The sequence below is a fragment of the Amborella trichopoda genome, chromosome 10 (assembly GCF_054954075.1).
Source record: "Amborella trichopoda isolate Santa Cruz 75 chromosome 10, AtrichopodaSantaCruz75HAP2 v2.0, whole genome shotgun sequence".
In the NCBI taxonomy this organism is placed as follows: domain Eukaryota; kingdom Viridiplantae; phylum Streptophyta; class Magnoliopsida; order Amborellales; family Amborellaceae; genus Amborella; species Amborella trichopoda.
Window position 1 is genome coordinate 33,341,944 of NC_142345.1, and position 20,103 is coordinate 33,362,046.

The 20,103-nt window shown below is 37.7% G+C and overlaps 1 protein-coding gene across 4 annotated transcripts; it reads right to left on the reverse strand.

Moving 5' to 3' along the window:
- Window positions 1–264: 264 nt before the first annotated feature.
- LOC18446692 (ankyrin repeat family protein) lies at window positions 265–15,395 on the reverse strand. Of its 4 annotated transcripts, none has more exons than XM_088849474.1 (6): window positions 14,717–15,395; window positions 1,997–2,747; window positions 1,836–1,872; window positions 1,527–1,660; window positions 560–913; window positions 265–450 (listed from the first exon to the last, which is right to left on the reverse strand). In XM_088849474.1, coding segments are annotated over exons 1-6 (1,770 nt in total). In that variant the 5' UTR covers window positions 15,210–15,395; the 3' UTR covers window positions 265–449. The 4 variants fall into 4 exon arrangements, with proteins under 4 accessions (XP_088705600.1, XP_088705603.1, XP_088705602.1 ...); XM_088849477.1 differs by having other exon boundaries at window positions 14,565–15,395; XM_088849476.1 differs by having other exon boundaries at window positions 380–913; window positions 14,565–15,395.
- Between the last annotated feature and the right edge of the window lie 4,708 nt (window positions 15,396–20,103).

Sequence of the window (20,103 nt, forward strand, 5' to 3'; positions counted from 1 at the left end):
TTAATCCAGAAACCTAATGATTCTCTAATTGGATATTCAAATTACATCATAGAAACAAATAATTAAATTTAAAATATGCAGAAAAAACAAATTTGAGTAAATGTTTGCTTGTGAAAGAACAATAAGATGCACGTTCATGAAAGAACAATTTGATCTGAAGAGCCATTTTATATATCATCTAGTTTATACAGGTATATACAGGAAATCATACTAACTAATACCAGTAGTATTTTTCATTTAAAAAGAAAAAGGAAGAGAAAATGCTAATCATGAAAGAACAATTCACTAGCAAATTGGTTTCTGGTCCCCTTTCTAGTGACAATCCATCACAGTACAGCATAATTCCATACAGACAATTGAATAAGAAAACAAGAAGATCTGGCAAATTTTGGTAGCTTGCTTTGGACTCTCTCTTTCTCAAAATCCAAAAACAGGCGGAAACACAAAGGCCTATTCATGACCAAAAAACAATGAAAGAAACTCAGAGTGGATACATAAAAAAGACATACACGAATGCCTCCATGTTAAGGCATGAAAGTTGAGGTTAAGTACCACTTACTAATGCTCTTCTTGGCCACCAACTTCACTGTTTATGTTAAGATTTTCATGTTGAGCAACAAGCATGAGGATCTCCAGACGCTTATCAAATAAAGCTGCGCTCTCATCTCTCTTGTCAAGCTCAGCAGCTTCTGCCTCGAGCCATTTCTCTCGAAGATCATCAAGAATATTGGCAATGTCTAAATTTTTTGCATTACCTCCTGGTGCACTTGGAAGAGTCGTTCTAAGAGAGGAGTCACTTGAGGGGGGCGGAATCGTCAAAAGCATGGAGCGGAACTCTGGGGTATCAGCAAACAACTCAAAATTACAGGCCATTGTATCGAGACAATACTCTCTTATCTTTCCCACCCCATACCTGCACATGCAAGTTTTTGTATCAGTGAAGAGCTTGTCATTTGGTTTAAGGGTGGTTGATACATACACAAAAAGAAAAAGAGAAGAAATTGAAGGTTTGTACGGGCAGGCATAGACAATATGGGCATACCATAACAAATGATTACATGCATAGATAACGAAAATCATGATGGGTCACAAGTGGCAATTTTTAAACAAAAGGGGAAAATGGAGAAGGGAGAATTGTGTGCACAATCATAGTTCGCATAAGTATTATTACATGAATACATGAAATAAATCGTATCATTAGACATGATAAACGAAATCAGCTATGTAACCCAAGTGGTGTAACTTTCTTACAGAATAAAGTATGCTGCATTTGCTGGTACTATGGGTTAGCGATGGCAAGAGAAGTCCACATTTGCGACAATGGATGTTAAACTAGATAAAGTACTACTTATACTTGTAAATTATATTTCTCTGGAGTATTGCTCCTGCAATCCTTCAAAAGAACGAGAAATCTACATGATCATGCATGTAGATATCTTCTGGCCCCATACACTGTTATTACAACAAAATGTGAGAAAAATTAAAGAAAAGCTACTGTCTAAGAAGCCAAGGAAAAAAAACGGTACATGTCAGATAAAATGAGCCAGTGGCACAATTCTGCAGATGAAGCCGTTTCCAGATGGGGTATGAGAGCATCAGCCACAGCACGCTTGAGAGGAAACAGCAAATATCTTGAAGCTGCATCAAACATCTCTTCAGCCTGCACCGTAACGCAATCTTAGAGTTCTAAAATTGATCTACAATACATGAAGTTCTTAGTCAATGAAAAACCGTTGAAGAAAGAAATGGCATTTAAAATAGAAGTATAAGACTCATCTACCATACATTACTGGTACATGTTATACTTTCCCCTCAAAGAAATTCTGGGATAGTACCTGATCTGGATCTATATCCTTCAGACCATCAGTATACCTGAAAACAAGCGAAGTCATCAGGATTAAACACTGAAATTGAACAAAAAGAAAGAGATTCAGGTATCAAGATAGTAAGGAAAAGATAAGAACAAGAAAAGGAGGAAAATGTACCCTTAACTTACATATATTCAATCAGCTTCTTAAATGAGTCTGCGCTTAGATCATGTTCTTCGAGCTGGGGGAGAAAATGGGTATGAATCCCATCTTTCCCTTCAAGAAAACCAGTCATCCGGTACAATCTTGCTTTATAATATTCCGACCGTGAAGCCAATATAACTTGATGGCATCGGAAAGTTTTCCCTTCAACTTTGATACACACATCAGCTAGATCATTACCCATGTCCCTTTCACGGAGAGAAGATGATATAACTACACTCTGGGTATCTTCAATTCCCATACCCCCACTTGAAATGGCTAGCGATTTTTGAAGAACACGATCCAAGGAGGCAGGGAGACGATCATCTTCTGGGAGAGAAGTACCCTGTAAAATGAACCTTTTCTGAGAACCATCTATATCCCTGAGAGACTTGTACTCAGCATATTTTTGATGGATTATTTCTTTGTCAAGAACTTTTTGTAACTCTTCGCATTCACAAACTTTGCAAATTCTCACAAGATCTTCCATGTCATCAACTGCAACCTCAAGCCTATCAGAGTAGAAGAAATGGATGAGACTGTACAAGGCACGATAAGATAGCTTCTCCTTTGCAAATCTCACAACCCTGCGATCCCTCCAATCAGTCTCAAATCTCTTCTTAAAAAGGGGCGAGCGAGCACTTAGAATCACTCTATGGGCTTCAATAGGGTTTCCCCGCACAAAAAACGTCACATCAGGAGGGAAATAGCTGGATGTATCACTAGATGAAGGATTACCTGGCAAATGCCAGTGCTGATTTAGTCCTTTTTGTAGTTTCTTTGAATTTTATAAAAAGAAAAATCTGTTCATGAAAGAAGGAATCCATAAGAAAGCAATTGGGTCATCACTACTTCCGAAAGGAAACTAGTAAAAATTATCACATCCTCATATGTTGGTTACAAGCTATTCTGAAAACAGATGAAGATTCACATTGTTGTTATCACAATAGGCATACAGCAGGATCAGACCAAGGCAAATAAGGTCAAATGAGCTCAGTGTGATTAGATAAGCAATGCATGCTCTTTACAAGACAGCAAAGGGAACCAGAAATACATTGAACAATGTTATAAATTTCCAACTGTTAAAGACAGGTCAATCTGAAAAGAGAATACAATTTGCCAGAAAGACAACAGAAACACCATAAGAGAACCCTGATACATTGGGGAACAAAGATAGCAAGAATGGTGCCCAAAGTTGCAGGATGGCATCCAACCAATGTTAACAAACACTCAGGTTCAGGCTTCACTCCCTGCCCAAGACAAGCAAGACAGGCAAGTCCAAGCGGAATTGTCAAGTCCTGAATGAGTCCAAAGAGGCCCCCCCAAAAAGATATTTGCTAAAAATAATTCAATATCAGTAAAATGCAAAAGAAGTTATAAACATTGTTAAAAGTCTATAAAAGTTGGAAAAAGGTATAACAGACAAGGATTTGAAAAAAAAAATTTGATTTATAGCTTGAAACAACTCAAAAAAATCCAGAAAAAGGCAAATAGAAGTATTAGAGCTAATACTAATAAAAATTCACAAATCATCACTGGTTGAGATCGCTCCCTTGGAAAATTGCACGTGGAGGTGCACACGGATAGGTGACCAACAATGAGGGAGATTTTGTGCGGCGAGGGATTCAAGCAACTACCTCATCGCAGTTTGGATTTGCGGACATGCCCGGGCTCTTGGGAGCCCTCTTAGATCAGACAACGAAAGCCCCCTTGCTTCTCGGCTCAGTCTCATGCTGATTCCCTTGACTCACGCAGCGCCTTATTAAACACACACATATGTAGGATGGCTAAATGGTGGTTCATTAACTCCGGTTTACCCTTGAAGAGCGGTCTTGGTGGGTATGGAAGGACAGACGGGGAGATGGTGGTAATGATTGGTCGGGGAGAAAGAGAAAAGGAGGAGAGATGAAAGAAGAGAGAAAAAGATAGAAGAAAGAGAAGAGATAAAAAAAGGGGTAGTTGTGAAGAAGGTGAAAACGGGGTCATTGGGCAATTCAACAGCCTTCCAACGCCACCTCCCCTAGGAGGCGTCTACGGTGGCACGGGAAGGCATCGAACCGAAGTTCGCATGCCCCGGAGGATGCTTTGAGGATTGAATACTGTGGGGCAAACCCAAGTAGGATGACCCTCAACAGAGCCCCCTAATGACTAGATATATTTAGAAGAAAAGAAGAAGAGGAGAAGAAGAAGATAAAAGAACTCCCCCGGAAGCCCCTCTCTTGGTGATTACCCCGGAGGGACCTTAACCAAGAGCAACCCCTGTGAGAAGCAATGAAATGGACGAAGAGAAGAGAACTCCTCTGAGAGCCCCTCTTTTGGTGATTATCCCGAAGGGACCTTAACCAAGAGCGACCACGTGAAAAGCGATGAAATGGAAGAAGATGAGAAAAGAAGAGAAGAGAACCCCCCGGGACGCCCCTCTTTTAGTGATTACCCCAAAGGGACCTTAACCAAGAGCGACCCCCACGAGAATCGACGAAATGGAAGAGGAGGAGATATGAGGAGAAGAAAAGAAAAGAAGAGGGAAAGAGGAAGAAGAGAAAAGAAATTGAGAGTACAAAGGGTAAGAATTTAGAGGGAGAGTTGGAGAGTTTGAAAGAGGATTGCAATGAGGGCAAGCATCCATATTCACAAAAACGGCTTCAAAGGGCAAATATTTAGAATCATGATGGCCAAGCAAGATGATCACTATCCCAATTAATAATATTGTAGTTTCATTATACAAGCCTTATCCCCACTCTTTGGAGTCTGTTACATGAGTATCTTATTCTGCCATTCCGTTATCAATGTCTATGGACTCAGTCAGATCATAGGCCACCATATCATTCCGCTCTCAATGTCTATAGACTCAGTCAGATTACAGGTCACCATATCTCTTCTTACCGCTTCCATTCATGTCTTTTTGGACCTTTTCTTTACTTTTTTAGTTATCATCATCATCATTATCTAAGCCTTATTTGGGATCGGTTACATGAATCTTATTCAACCATTCTGCTCATAGATTCAGGATTTATGATAAGATTTTTCAAAATTCTATGATGGCTGCCATATCTAACACATCCCACCTCCTTTATTTGGGCTTGAGATCATGACTGGCTTGGGTACAGCCCAAGGCTTAGATGTGTACATTGCCTTTTTAGTGCCTTCACCAATTAATTAATATTGTATATGATTTCAAATTGTACGTTTGGGCAGACTAACTAATGATTAATTAGGGCGTTTTTGTGACCTAATATTTATCAAACCACTTTGGATGCATCATTAGAATAATCTAAAACAATAAAAACAACAACAAATTTTTTAACTCAAACTTCGCAATGTCCTTCATATATCCCGTCTATATTTGTCTAAAGAGCGTTTCCATTATTGGGGAACAAATCATCAATTTTTAAGAGAATATTGAAATGGGACAAATGTAATATAAGAGATGTAGGGTTCATCAATCGTCCACCTGGCTTTTTGGTCTGTTGGTTGAAATGAATAAATTAGACCGGTGGGACCACTTGATTTCTATTGTGCTCTAATACCACTTGTAGTGCCCGAAAGCTCTAAGCCTGATGGGTTAATCTTTTGGCAAATAATGTACAAGAAGTAAAACACAAAATACACACCACAGGAACACAAAGATTTACGTGGTTCACCCAATAGGGCTACATCAACGGACACGACAAAACAGAAATCCATTATACCAATGAAAGTTGCATCAAAGATTTTGGAACAAACCTCGACAAAAACCCAAGTTGAGCAAACCCTTTTAAATCACTCTCTCTTTCTTCCCTTTAGTTCTGGCAACTATTACCAACAACACCAGATAAAGACACGAGAGCAACGAGAAACTTACTTTCTTTCTAACTAAAAGGGGAACAACCCAAAATATCTATGGGAACTGCTTCTCTATAAAAAACAAACAAGCATCTCAATATTCAGGAGTCTAAAATAGGCATCATCACAATGTTTCTATCCAAATGAAGCTTTCTTCTCTCTAAGAGTAAATTGCATACAGGAGTCTCTAACTCTCTCTCTCTCCAGAGGAACCACATTCCCATATAGTGACCCAAATTGGGCAGCGAATTCTCTACACTTTCATCCCATATATATAATTTGGAATCCATACAAAATAGGAAACTTCCTATTGATATAACATAGATCTCAAAAAACCAAAGAGATAAATCCAACAGTCCTAATCTTTTTTGAATTTCTATTTTCCTTAAGAAAGTTATCAATATCAATCTCAATCCCATATAATACTAGAATATCTCAATCCCACATAATATCGATGAATCTCAATTAGTCTCACAAAATATGGGATTTCCATGTGGGTGATTTAGATAACACCAAATCCAACAATCCCCACATTGATATCAAAATCAGATGTTCACCATGCCAACATCCATTGGATAGCTTTATGGATTCTTCATCTTTTGTCAAATAAATTTATTTGAAATTTGTGAGATTGAAGAGAGATTGAGATTTTAGGAATTTTAACGAGAGAGATTGAGAGATTAAGAAGGTTTGAAAGAACTTTAAAGGGAGTTTAAGAGAGTTAAGAGCTTTTGAAAGTTTGAGAGAGAGAGTTTAAGAGATGGAAAGAGTTTGAGGAAGAATTTAATAGAAAGTTGAGATTTAGAGGTTGAGAGGGAGAATTTAAAGGGTTTAAGAGCTTTTGAGAGTTGGAGAGAGAAAAGAGAAATTGAGAGTAGGGGATTTTGAGAGAGAAGAGTAATTGAGAGTGAGAGATTTAAGAAAGTGAAATTTGAAAGATTTGAGAATTCAAGAAAAATTGAGTGGGAGAATTTGAGATTGAAGTGAAATTTAAAGATTTTAGAAAATTTGGAAATGAGAGGTTAAAGAGCTTAAGAGATGGAAAAAGTTTGAGAGATTGAGAGGCTTGAGAGAATTTGAGAGGTTTCGAGAAGTTAAGAGAATTTGAAAGATTGAGAGAAAGAGTTTGAATAGAAGAAAGTTTGAGCTTGGAAGAGTGAAAGAGATAATTTAGAGAGCTTGAGAGAAGATTTGAGGTTGAGAGATTTAGTGAGTTTGAGGATGAAAGAGTGAAAGAGAGTTTGAAGGATTTGAGAGCAAGAGAGTGAAATATAGAGTTTTGAGAACTTGAAAGAAGATTCGTGATTGAGAGACTTTAGAGAGTCGGAGAGATTTGAGAAATTGAGAGTTTAAGAGTTGGGAGAGAAAAGAGAATTCGAGAGTAAGAGTGAAGGAGAGTTTGAAAGTAAGGGGAAGGTGAGAAGAGAGAAGGGGGAAGACAAAGATGAGAAGAAGAGGGAGAACGAGAGAGGGAGAGGGAAGAAGAGAGATGAGAGAGGGGAGAGAACGAGAGAGAGAGGGGAAGAAAGACGGACCTGCAGTGACTGCCGGTCCGGAAGAGAGAAAGAGAGAAGAGGACGTGGGAGAGAAAGAAGATAGAGATGGACCGGCACGACTGCCGGTCCAGACGAGAGGACGAGAAGGGAACGAGAGAGAGAGGAAAGAGACAGACAGGCAGCAATTGCCAATTCAGACGAAAGGGCGAGAAGGGAATGAGAGAGAGAGAAGAAAGAGACGGACCGGCAGCGACTACCGGTCCAAAAGAGAGAAGGAGAAGACGGACCGACAGCGACTGCCGGTCCAAAAGAGAGAAGGAGAGAAGAGGGCGAGGGAGAATGAGAAGAAAGAGAGAGACAAATCGGTAGTAACTGCTAGTCCGAGAGAGAGGGAGGGGAAGAAGAAGGGGGCCGGCAGCTACTGCTAGCCCAAAAGAGGAATGAAGAGAAGGGGATAGTGGAGGAGAGAGATGTAAAAAAAGAGAGGGAACCGTTTACCTAACCGTGGACAAGGTTGCTCCAAGTCCTCTTCGCACAGGCTTGAAGCTTAGGGCTAAGGGACAGTGCAAATGGGTTAAGGGACTATGGACCTAGGTTGGGTAGAGAGGGTAAGAGCTTTGAGTTAGAAAGGGGTCTAGGGCTTGATGTGGGCTATGGACTAGGGTGGTTGTTAGGTGGTTGGTTGATGGTCAAGGGGTAAAGTACCAATATTCTCTCTCCTCTGTTCAAACGAAAAGGGAAAGCATGCACAAGGAAAACAAGACACTCTTTTTTCAATAATTTGTGAGCTTAGGGTTACAAATGAACATAATATGCTTATACATGAGTCCCCTCAAACATGGGTGGATGCTCAAAAGAAGGCAAAATTGTTGAAAGATACAAATAAAGTGATTTAATGAATTAATCCCCTTTTTTTGGAAAAACGACCAAATTTCCCTTAGCCACAAACTTGGAAATGGCAAAACCATCCCTCAAAGAGGGACCTCTTGCCATGGCCATGTTTCGGGCTTCATTTTAGTGTCTTCCAGGAACTTTTCAATCGAGCAAATGCCATAGGAACATTGAGCTCGCCGAGGGTATCGTTTTGATACCCATTAATAAGCTTGAGACGGATTTTTGGCCATGTTTTGGAATTCTGGCCAAAACCCATAAACTTGATTTCTTTTTGCTTCGACCATGCTTGTTTTTCCTTGTTTTTGGTCATTCTTTTCATCACAAATCATTAGGGAAGTCTTTATGATCATTTTGCAATAAAAACCCCACGATTTGGTGTTCATTTGATCACTTTAGCGATTTTGAAGGTCGTTGAATTCCAGTGTCGGAAAATGTGCCTTCTTTCTAGCCTTGATATGATGCCTTCCAAGCTCCCATTTCGAGTCTATGAGTATTCAAAATGAACCCCTTCGAACCATGGTCAATGAGCCTAACCTTGAAGTCATTGGTGCCCAAAATCTCACGTTATGCCCTTTTGAGTGAGCATGCATGTTGCTGGAAATTGCTGCGCCTTTTACCACTTTCTTGAGATTTTTCTTTCTTTGATTTCTTAGTGTTCGAGTCACCTTATGGTGTGTGCCACCCACCAAAACGTAGGTCTAGATAAGGGGAACGACATATCCGAATTTGGAGACCATTGGCTTCAAGATGAGGGAGAAATGAGCATTACAAAATCCATCCCGCCCTTGAGAAACACAGTTACTACAATAGTAATTGGCTCAAGTGTTCATACGTGAATACTAAAAATCACTGGCCTTTGTGGAAAGTACAACCTAGGAAGGTCGGATTGGGCTGAAATTTAACATGGCAACTGTTTTCAGCCTTCCGAGTCCAATGGTGGTGGTTCCCACCGTCATTGGAGGTCCCTAGAGTAGGTTTCTCCGAATATGGTGTACCATTAATCACTAGAAACCTACGATTTTTGGGCAGCAGGACCCAAGAAGATCGGATTGCACCGAAATTTGGCATGGTGACTGTTCTTAACCTCCCATATGGGACCCTTGGAGGTCTTTAGAGTAGAGTACCAGCTATGGTGCACCATAGACATGTTAGGAGCCTGGGCTAAAAACTGACTTCCACCTGCTTTCTCCAATTTGCATCGAAATTGAATGAAACTTGGAGGACATCCTTTCATAATTATGGGGAACTCACGTGATTAATTTGGGGCCGATTTGGCATCATTATCAAGGCTTTTCAGAATAGAGCTTATTTGGTCACGACTTATGTAGTCCACAGGTATTTTTTGTACCTACGGGCTTAGGTCGTCACTGGCTTTTCTTTTATTTGCATCGGGGATACAAATGTGTCAAAAATACCATCAAACAATCACGAAAAACACAAAAATTATATAAAAACACATTTATACATCATTTATTAGTGATTTAGTAACAAATCTTTTAATTTTTAAATGATTCTACAAATCCAGTTTGTCATAAAATCATGCCTCAACTGGGTGCCAAGCCCGAATAACTCGGCCCCGTCCAAGTTGACCCGGCTGAGTTTTGAAACACTGCATCTTACGAATGGCCCTATTCTGACTTATTAGTAATTACATCAACTCCATGCACAATCTGAGGTTTTTTGACCGATTATAGAGCAGCCACACTCCTAAATTTGGGACGAGTAGACGTGATTATCATCAAAAAGAGAAATCTCAAGACCTAATAATTAGCAACTCTATTCCAATATTTATCTAAAATAAAGCCAAATATGAAGCCTAGACAAAGTCAAATTTTTGCTGAGAATTCCCTATCAGTGAAAAAAAATCCATCGGCCCAGAGGCTTTTCCGAACTAAGTAGGGCCTTGGGGGGGCCTATTCAGTTTGGTATTAGGGCTTCCACCTCGGTGCCCTAGGGCCGCCTAGGATGCCTAATGATCTGCTCTCTCTCTCTACATATAAGAAGAAGAAGAGAGAAGAAGAAGACATACTTCAAGTGTTTGATGTGAGGCCTCTCTCTCACATAAATACACACATGGACCCATATGCTCTCTCTCTCTCTCTCTCTCTCTCTCTCTCTCTCTCTCATGTGAGGCTTCTCTCTCACATAAATACACACATGGACCCATCACACAATACATATAAGAAGAAGAAAAAGAAGACGACGACCTCCGAGTGTTTGATGCAAGCCCTCTCTCCCTCTCTACATATAAGGAGAAGAAAAAGAAGAATACGGCCTCCAAGTGTTGAATGCGAGCCTCATATACAACACACATGAAACCCTATGCTCTCTCTTGCTCTCTCCCTCTCTCTCTTTCTCTCTCATAACCCCCCCACCGCAACAAAAAAGAAAAGAACCACTGTAGGGCCGCCTGGTTGCCTAGGCGGCCAAATCCGCCTTTAGGAACATTGTTCCCTATCAATCGCTCATCCACATATAAAGGTCAAGAAGTAGAAAGAAACCAAGATATAAATGTGCCTATACTCAATAAAGAGAATCCTCAAGAAAAGTATTTTTTAACCCATAACTATTGCAAGGGCAACTTCGAGACTGCAGCAACAGCCAAGAGTGTGTGAAACAATGCTATCTCAAAAGTCCGGGGTAAATGCACCCTTGTAATTGATTCCATACCCTTGAATCATTTTGCAAAAAAATGTGCTTTCTACCTCTTCTTTATTTGCACCCAAAGAAAAAAGACATTAGTTAGACAGCCTAAATCTTGATTCTTTTGATCCAAAAGGACTTCATTTACTTTTCTAACCAAGAGAAATAGGCATGTTGTGCAGATTAAAACCCTCAACAAGTAAGCACAACGAGAAACTACCAGTTAAAATGAGCGTCAGCTTTCCTAAACCCCACATATATTTGGAATCCATAAACCTAAGGACAAATAATGCTCTGCCAAGGATGCACTTCCCCTGAAGAAGGCCTATTAAGGTGTGTAGGAAACGAAACCAAGAGGTCCACAATGCGTACTTTAGAGAAATTTAGTAAACCTTGTAAGACGATGGTTCAGAAATCCTTGACACAACAACAAAAACTTCTAATTTGGGGATGAATGAACTAAAAAAAAAATTCAAACCCCTTGCTTATGTGGTCCTTGTCATTGAACTCACAGAACACCTCCATATATCCACTATCTCATTCTCAATAATGTCGCAGAACTTCTGAATATGCCATATCGAGGTCTAAAGGATGACATTACATTGTAATGATGGACATCAGACCAAAAGCCATTACTGTTATTGTAGAAATAATTATCTTTTTTGAGGAAAAAATTGAATATGAGCAAGCCTTTAAAATAGTGGCATTATATTGCTATAACAGCCAAAATATGTTATCGTTCTTTACAAAAGCCTTGTGCCATGATGACACTGACTAGACCCAAGGCACAACATCAAAACAAACCTAAGGTTGCCATTTCAGTTTTCCCTCTTCAAACTACCACCAACTAATCAGCCTTATGACCTAATAAATGTTCATTATCAAGTCCATCTAGTTTTTCTTTTTTCTTTTATTTGTTGACCAGTAACTCCACACCATCAAATTAGTTTCTAGGTAGGGGTGGGAATGCGTCGGATACGGCCCGGGTAGACCCCAAGCCAAACCCAATCCGGACGCGACACAGGTCCGCTCCATGTCTATCAATAAAAAATATACAAAAATTATTTTATACAATGTAATTAGCATTATTTATATGTAATTTATACTAATATATTCAGATTGGGACAGGTCGGTTTGGCCTTGACATGTACCCGCTCTGACCCAATAGGAACCAAGCTGGACCTGGACCTGAACCCAGACCCAGACCTAGACCCGGTCAGGTCATGGTCAAGTGGACCCAGACCACATCGAGTAGACCATCAGATCCACAGGTCGACCCAACCCAATTCCTACCCCTAGATCTAGAGGAACCATCACCTTTGTAAAGGTTATAGAACAACTCTCAGATGGTCAGATCTTCCTCCTTATAGTTTGCATGCCATAAACGATCTACTAGAATGGCAGAAATGGTCTAGCCCACACACAAGCAATCATGTGAAAAGAGGTCTAAAGCCAGCAAACCTCCTCTTCTTTGAGAATACGACAACAACCCTCTTAGGATTGGATCTTCTAACTAATGCCATATGAACTCGAACAGTGGTCGAACAAGTGAATGGTCCAGTTCACTCCAATTGGTGGTGCAACTGGCAGCAGCAACAAGCCAGAAACGACAACAATAATATAACGAAGGTAAAAATTATTATATTTTTGAAAAAAAAAAATAGTTCAACCAGACATGCAGTTCATCTAGTTTTTATGGTTTTCTGGTTTTAAGATAGAGCGAACTAGTTTAGGTCCGATTCCTGGTTCGACAAGCCAATCCAATCCAGTTTTCTGGTCAAACCTTACATTGGGAAAACCCCTAAGCGAAGATGAGAAACAACACTCTTTCATAGGGAAAACCCTTGATCCATCAGAACGTCAGGCAAACTGCCATAATGGTGAACAAGAAGGAAGATAGTAGATTTCCATGGTTTCGACCCACTTCCAACTATATTAATAACCTTTCGGGTTTCTATTAACGATAACTGAAGAGATAGACATTGAAATGCATGACGTGATCCATGAAATTCATCTCTCCAAGACCTACATGCCTACATATGGATTCAAGAAATTTCCAACCCACATGACCACAACGTTTTTTCCATAATAACATGATAATAGGCTTTTCGGAATCCATTTTGTACACCACAACCAGATTTCGTGGATATATGCCTCAATTCAATCTCATGGGCTACCCATGCCAGATCTAAAATTGGGCCGACTTTGCCAAGCAGCCCTTGAGTTGAATCTTTGTTAAGCAGTATGATCTCCTTGATCTTTTTAGAAAAACAACTCGCAAAGTTTTTGTATAGGACCTTTATTAAGCTTATAGTTCCAAAGTCCTTGATGTCATATGCACATTCCCTTTAGAAGCAAAGCAATATAAATGGTGCCCTTTCTCCTCACATCATATTATTGATGCCAAATTTAAACTTATAAAATGTCTTTGATGGACTCCAAATAGTTACGTAAAGGACTTTGAAAAACTATCCAGGCCAGGGCCTTGTCCATTGCCATTCCAGAGAACATTTGTTTAACTTCCTCCTGCAAAAAGAATCTCTGAAGACAAATTGCACCTCTTGTATCTACTCTTTTGATTTCTAAATTTTCTGAGGAGGCAATGTCCTCCATGGTTAATAAGTTTTTAGAGAATCCCAACACCCATGTTATCTCATCCTTGTTAGTGAAGACAATCCTGCCCTATAGCAATGAAGTTATAAGTGCCAAAATCCTTTTGCATAAACTGGCAAAAGTATGAAATTACCAAATTGCCACCACCACCTTTAAGATATATAGCAACTCAACTTTGTCTCCCACAAAATTATTCCAGTCACATAACTTCCCATAACAGATTAAAACTGAAGAATTCCCACGTTTTTGACAGTCTAGATCCTCCTCATCCTCAAGTGAAAATTTTTTCAGGTGTAAAATATTCCCAAACACATCCATTCCACATATTTTCATCTTGTCTTGAGCCATTTGAGTTTTGATTGCCAATTAATATTGTCAATCTGACTATCAATAAACAGTCCACCATGATATCAACTCATTGCCATTAATATTGTCATTTGATCTCTAACTAAGAATACACCATGATATCAATATTAAGGACGATCTAAGAACATTCAAGAAAAAGGAGACCATTTGAATCTCAAAAGACTTTATGAAAGAGACTAAAACTTCACATTGTGACAAAGGTATATCACTACTTTTCTATACCAATAAGAAAGAGCATATAAAGGGGAAATTGTGCAGGCATCAATTTTCCATCAAATATAGACATTAAGCAATAAGCGTATATCTACCCAAGAATCAAAGGAAAAACAAAATTAAAGAATATAGGACCTTTAACAGTAAAAACTACCACCACTCAATAATGGGAATCACGCAAACAGATACATACATAACACTCCTATTTGGCACCAAGTGACCAAACAAATACTTCCAAGTGATGGAAACTAAGAAATAAAGGGAGATAAATAAAGGATAAGAAAAAGAAACCACAAATCCTACTACAGAATCATACCAAATAAAATTTGAAGTTCTTCATAACTTATCAATTAATAACTGATACCCAACATCATGAAAAAATGTTCTACACAACCTAAATCCTATCTTTCTCACTATAATTTGCCTTATGTCGCTATTTCAATTAGTCCATAAACCCATTTCTCACACCAGAAAAGACCCAATGCAATCCAACTAAAAAATAACCGACCTTGAACCGAGAGAATCGCACTCTAATCTTGGCTTCATGGATAATTTTTCTTGATCATACAACAATCCCCATTTGCTCAATCGCCAAAAACCCAAAAACCCCAAACAGCAAAGAACCAGAGTCAAAGAGAGAGAGAACCAAATTGAAATTACCCATTGCTCGAATTGATCCAAACTCCTTATTTCCCACCCGATTGGCCTCACATCCAAAGAATGTATCCCTCAAAGCTGACTGCAAAGGTTGCAGTGGAGGAGGTCGAGCTTCAAAAGCCTTCAAAAGCTTCCTAACCCTCAAATTCAAAGCAGCATAATGGCATCGATCACCATCGAAGGTGTGTTCAGAGCAAATTGCTCCACTCTCTAACAGAAGCCTTGCAGCTTCTAAGTGTCCAGCTAAACAAGTATAGTATAAAGAAACAGAGTCCCAAGAATCACGACCATTAACGTTAACTCCCGAATCAAGAAGGTAGCGAAGGCGATCAAGGTCTCCAGCCCTAGAAGCTTCGAAGATGTCACCAAAGGGGACCTTCTTTAATGGAACAGATGGGTAGCCTTCTTCAGGGTCGTAGAAGATGTTGTCTAGGTCCTGGTCCAGTTGCCATCTAGGGTTTGAGCCATTGGCGGTCAGTGTTTCCCCTTCGTCCATGGGTTAAGGATGGGTTTTGTGTTTGATAGAGAGAGAGGCTCGCGCGTAGAGGCAGGATTATCGTGGTAAATGAATCAATCGAGCACAGGTTTTAGAGAGAGAGAGAGAGAGAGAGAGCAGGTTGTAGAGAGAGAGAGGAGAGAGAACAAGAAATATCCGAAGAGAAGAGAGCTTGCAGAGAGAGATGTGGCGGGAACGTAGAGAGGGAATGTAAAATGATCCATGTGACCACCGGCATTGATTGATCATAAGAATCCTCGCCATTCGATTAATGGGTTTGACGGTGACAAACCAAGAAACAGAAGAAATGATGTGATATGGATAAAAAGCTAAAGGCTGAATCACTGTTCACTCTCTATCACCGTCAATCCAATGGATTTCACGGTGATAAACCTTGTGACCACATGTTTGGGAGCTTGACACGAGGATCATTAATGAGAAAAACATCCCTATGGCCCTACGTACTGAGAAATGGACGGAGATTAAACAAAGCAAATTACAGGGTTTATACAAGTGAAAAAATGTTACACAAGCGCACAGCCTTATGTAATAACTTTAGGCCCACACCTCCAAAATGAATCAAACTTTTTGCAATTGGAAAACCCTCAAGATCATCTCAGCTTTGACAATTACTTTATATAAAAAGGATAAATATTAAGCTTTAAAAAATAGCATCTTGTAACATATTATCTAAACTAGTTATTTTCGAGTATGGAAAAAGCTTAGGTGAGCCCACTAGTTCACATGAAAAAATAAGCTCAACAGCCCAAATTGAATATGGGCCGATCTGAAGATAACAGATGTCTGATAGTGTTTGAATTTTAGTTTTTTTTTCTACAAATTCAAATTATTTAAAATTTTAGGCATGTGTTTTTCTCATCAAGTCGCACCAAATAAAAATATAAAAAAAAAAACAAATCCAAGAAAAAAATTTGACCAAAATACCCCTAAAATTTTCTTGGGGTATTTTGGTTAATTTATTTCTTGTAAAATATTTTTTTGATATTTTTTTAAGGCTCACCTACTTTTTATGTAAATATGATTCAAATTTCAAGTGATTTGGATTTGTAGAAAAAAAAATTAAAATTCAAACACTATCACACATCCGTAATCGTCAGATCGGCTCAGATTCAATCTGGGCCATTGGACTCATTTTTTCCTGAGAACTAGTGGGCTTACCCTAGCGTCTTCCTTCAAGTATTTATAAATCCACTATATTTATACTGTTTTTAGAGCTTTAATTTTAATAATTAGAGGTGAAAATAGATTTGGAAAATTGTTTCATGCAGGCTAGACCGCATTTCTACATTAAGGGATAAAGCATCCATCTTAAAGATGAACGCAAATAGGTGGTCCATCTAAAAACAATTATAATTAATGGTCTAAATGTTTTCTTAATATAATTATCGTTTATATTTTCAAAAAAAAAATCATATTCTTGATCACCATATTAAAGATTATATATGCTCTAAAAACTAAGATCAAATCATATTTAAAAAATATATTTATTGGTAAGCCCGCATTTTTACAGGCTGGCTGCATGGAAACCGTGTCCAATAGATTTTCAAGTCATCACAGCAGTGTTTAAAAAAACGCCGAGTTGAACCGGACTCGCCCGATTCGACTCGGGAATCGCCATGGACGGTTCGAATAGGTGAAAAAAACGGGAATCGTCCGGTTCTACAGAGAACCGGACGATTCTGCACAGTGACTCGCCGATTCACTGTACGGAATCGGCGAGTCCCGTACAGTGAATCGGCGAGTCCCGTACGGAAGAACATAAATTTTGTTTTATTTTTTTTATTTATTTTTATTATTTTATTTTATTTTTGTAATCCATGATAGATTTTTTTGTAATACTTGATCGATTTTTTTGTAATCCATGATCAAATTGTTTTTTTTTTTTTTTTGTAATCCATGATCGAATTTTTTTTTTTTTTTTTTTTTGTAACCCATGATAGAATTTTTTGTAATCCATGATAGAATTTTTTGTAATCCATGATCGAAATGTTTGTTTTTTTTTCTTGTAATCCATGATAGAATTTTTTGTTTTTTTTTGTAACCCATGATAGAATTTTTTGTAATCCATGATCGAATGTTTTGTAATCCATGATCCAAATGTTTGTTTTTTTTTTGTAATCCGTGATCGAAATGTTTGTTTTTTTTTTTTGTAATCCATGATCGAATTTTTTGTTTTTTGTTTTTTTTGTAACCCATGATAAAGTTTTTTATAATCCATGATTGAATTTGTTGTAATCCATGATCGAATTGTTTTTTTCTTTTTTTTGTAATCCACGATTGAATTTTTTGTTTTTTTTTGTTTTTTTTTTTTTGTAATCCATGATCGAAATGTTTGGTTTTTTTTCTTGTAATCCATGATCAAATTTTTTGTAACCCATGATAGAATTTTTTGTAATCCATGATTGAATTTTTTGTAATCCATGATCGAATTGTTTTTTTCTTTTTTTGTAATCCACGATGGAATTTTTTGTTTTTTTATGTTTTCTTTTTTTTTGTAATCCATGATCGAATTTTATGTAATCCATGATCAAATTTTTTGTACTCTATGATCGAATTTTTTGTAATCCATGATTGAATTTTTTGTAATCCATGATTGAATTTTTTGAAAATTTGTGATTTTTTTTTTTTAATCCATGATCGAATTGTTTTTTGTAATCCATGATAGAATTTTTTGAAAATTTGTGATTTTTTTTTTTAATCCATGATCGAATTTTTTTTTGTAATCCATGATAGAATTTTTTGAAAACTTGTGATTTTTTTTTTTTAATCCATGATCGATTTTTTTGAAAATTTGTTTTTTTTTTTTTTAATCCATATTATTCAAAGAGAAAATGAGAGAGATGATGATTCTGAGGCCACCATATCCTAGCCATATTATTCACATATCGAGTCCCAACAGCAACAGTGTAGATGAGCACGACAGTGCAGGTGAGCATGAATGATGGACAAGCTTCGGGGATTTTAGATTGGGAACACAACAAAACACTAACACTCAGGGATTTGGGAATAGTCAGACGCCTGCTAATATCGATGATTCGTTTTTAGATCGAATCAATGAATTGTTAAACGAATTCAATCAATGGCACCAGCGTGACCAAGAAGAACAATAACGTCGTCTATCATTTTATTTTTAGATCATATGATACTAATTTTATGCTTTATTGTAGTTCATGTATGTCGATATAGTTATTCCATGATAATTCTATGTTTATCTTTTTGTGTGATGTAAATTAAATGCTGAATGACGGTTCATGCAAGGAAATAACATATCAATATTCGCATATTCATTCAAAAACATGAAAATTCTTAATGGAGTACCCTCATTTCTTATTGAATTCCTAAAAAACAATATTTATAATGAATTTTAATAATTTTTTTGGATTTTTTTAAACTTTATTATGACCGATTCACCCGATTTCCGATCCGGATCGCCGATTCTCCGATCCGGATCTGTTTTTTGGGTGGATCAGGGTCACCGATCCGTTTTTAAAACCATTGCATCACAGCATTGTAGTGTGAGGTTGTGCGGCCCTACTTTTTTCATCAGGCTGCAGCCAAAATATTTGTAGGGGTCAAATTGTAGGACTAAACTGCTCATTTGGTCCCACCGCCAGAGCACTTGGTTTTCGGCCTTTAGGGTTATTGTGTGAGCCTAAACTTTCTCCAAACATCTCTTGTTGCATCCCAATATTAGCCAAATAATATAAATTAATGGACAAAACAGACATAGCTTTGAGCAAAGGACTTATATTTGATGTCTATGAAATAGATGGCGCAAATACGTGCCCAAGTTTTGAAGTTGAAATTGAATTTTGAGGCACATGTTAAACTTTATATAACAAGCCAGTTAAATGTTTTGGGTTTCATTGTTTCCCAGGACATGTCTTTTCACTTATGAGAGCAACAAAATAATGGGTTTGGTCATCTAGGACCATATAATCATTTTTTTTAGAAAAAATTATAGATATCCCTTTAAAATAAATTTTGTATACATTCCACCCCCAATGCTTTTAATATCACTTCCATAACCAAGTTATTGATTTTTCTTGCTTTTATTTTTACCTGTCTTTTCTCTTTTTTTTTCTATCCACCCTCTCTCTTTACCCGCCATTTCTTTCTTTTTTTTCTCTACCCTCCCTCCCTACCTCCTCTCTCTCATTGAAAATATGCGGTTCGGTATAAAAGTGTGCTAGACAAGCCTCTGGCTTCTGAAAATCTAGAAGCCTCGTAACCACTCCGGCACACTTTTGTGTCGGACCGAAATTTTTTGCTTTTCAATGAACATCATCCTCACTAGGCTTGACAAAATTAAAGGTTTAGATATCTCTAAAAATAAAAAAGGACTATTTGCACATTTTTTTTTGCATGATATGCAATAAAAAAAAATATATTTATTTATTATTATCATAAAAACCAATTTAAACAATATTCTCATGCGTAGATCAATATTTGGTAACAAAAAAAAAAAAAAAAAAAAAAAAAGCCCTCTCTCTCTCTTTTGTGAATCAATATATGAATTCAAACTTGCGATAAACATTTATATATGGCTAATCATCATCTATATAGGTATCATGCTCATTCTTTCACATACCATTTATTCCTAATAAGTCATAAGAATACCTACAATAAAGAATCATCTCATGGAAACTACTATCATAACTACATTCAATTCCTCATCACATGTACAACACTACAAGCTAGGTAAAAGGAGTCAAGATCAATCAACCATAATTTTCACATCTCAATAAATATTTCAGGTATACAACGAGAGCATGCAGTCACTAGGCCATCACAAGTTTACTATATTAGAGCAAGTTCATGGTTTACCCTCTCCAATTGCATTACCAAACTTCCATTAATCCAAAGCGTTTTC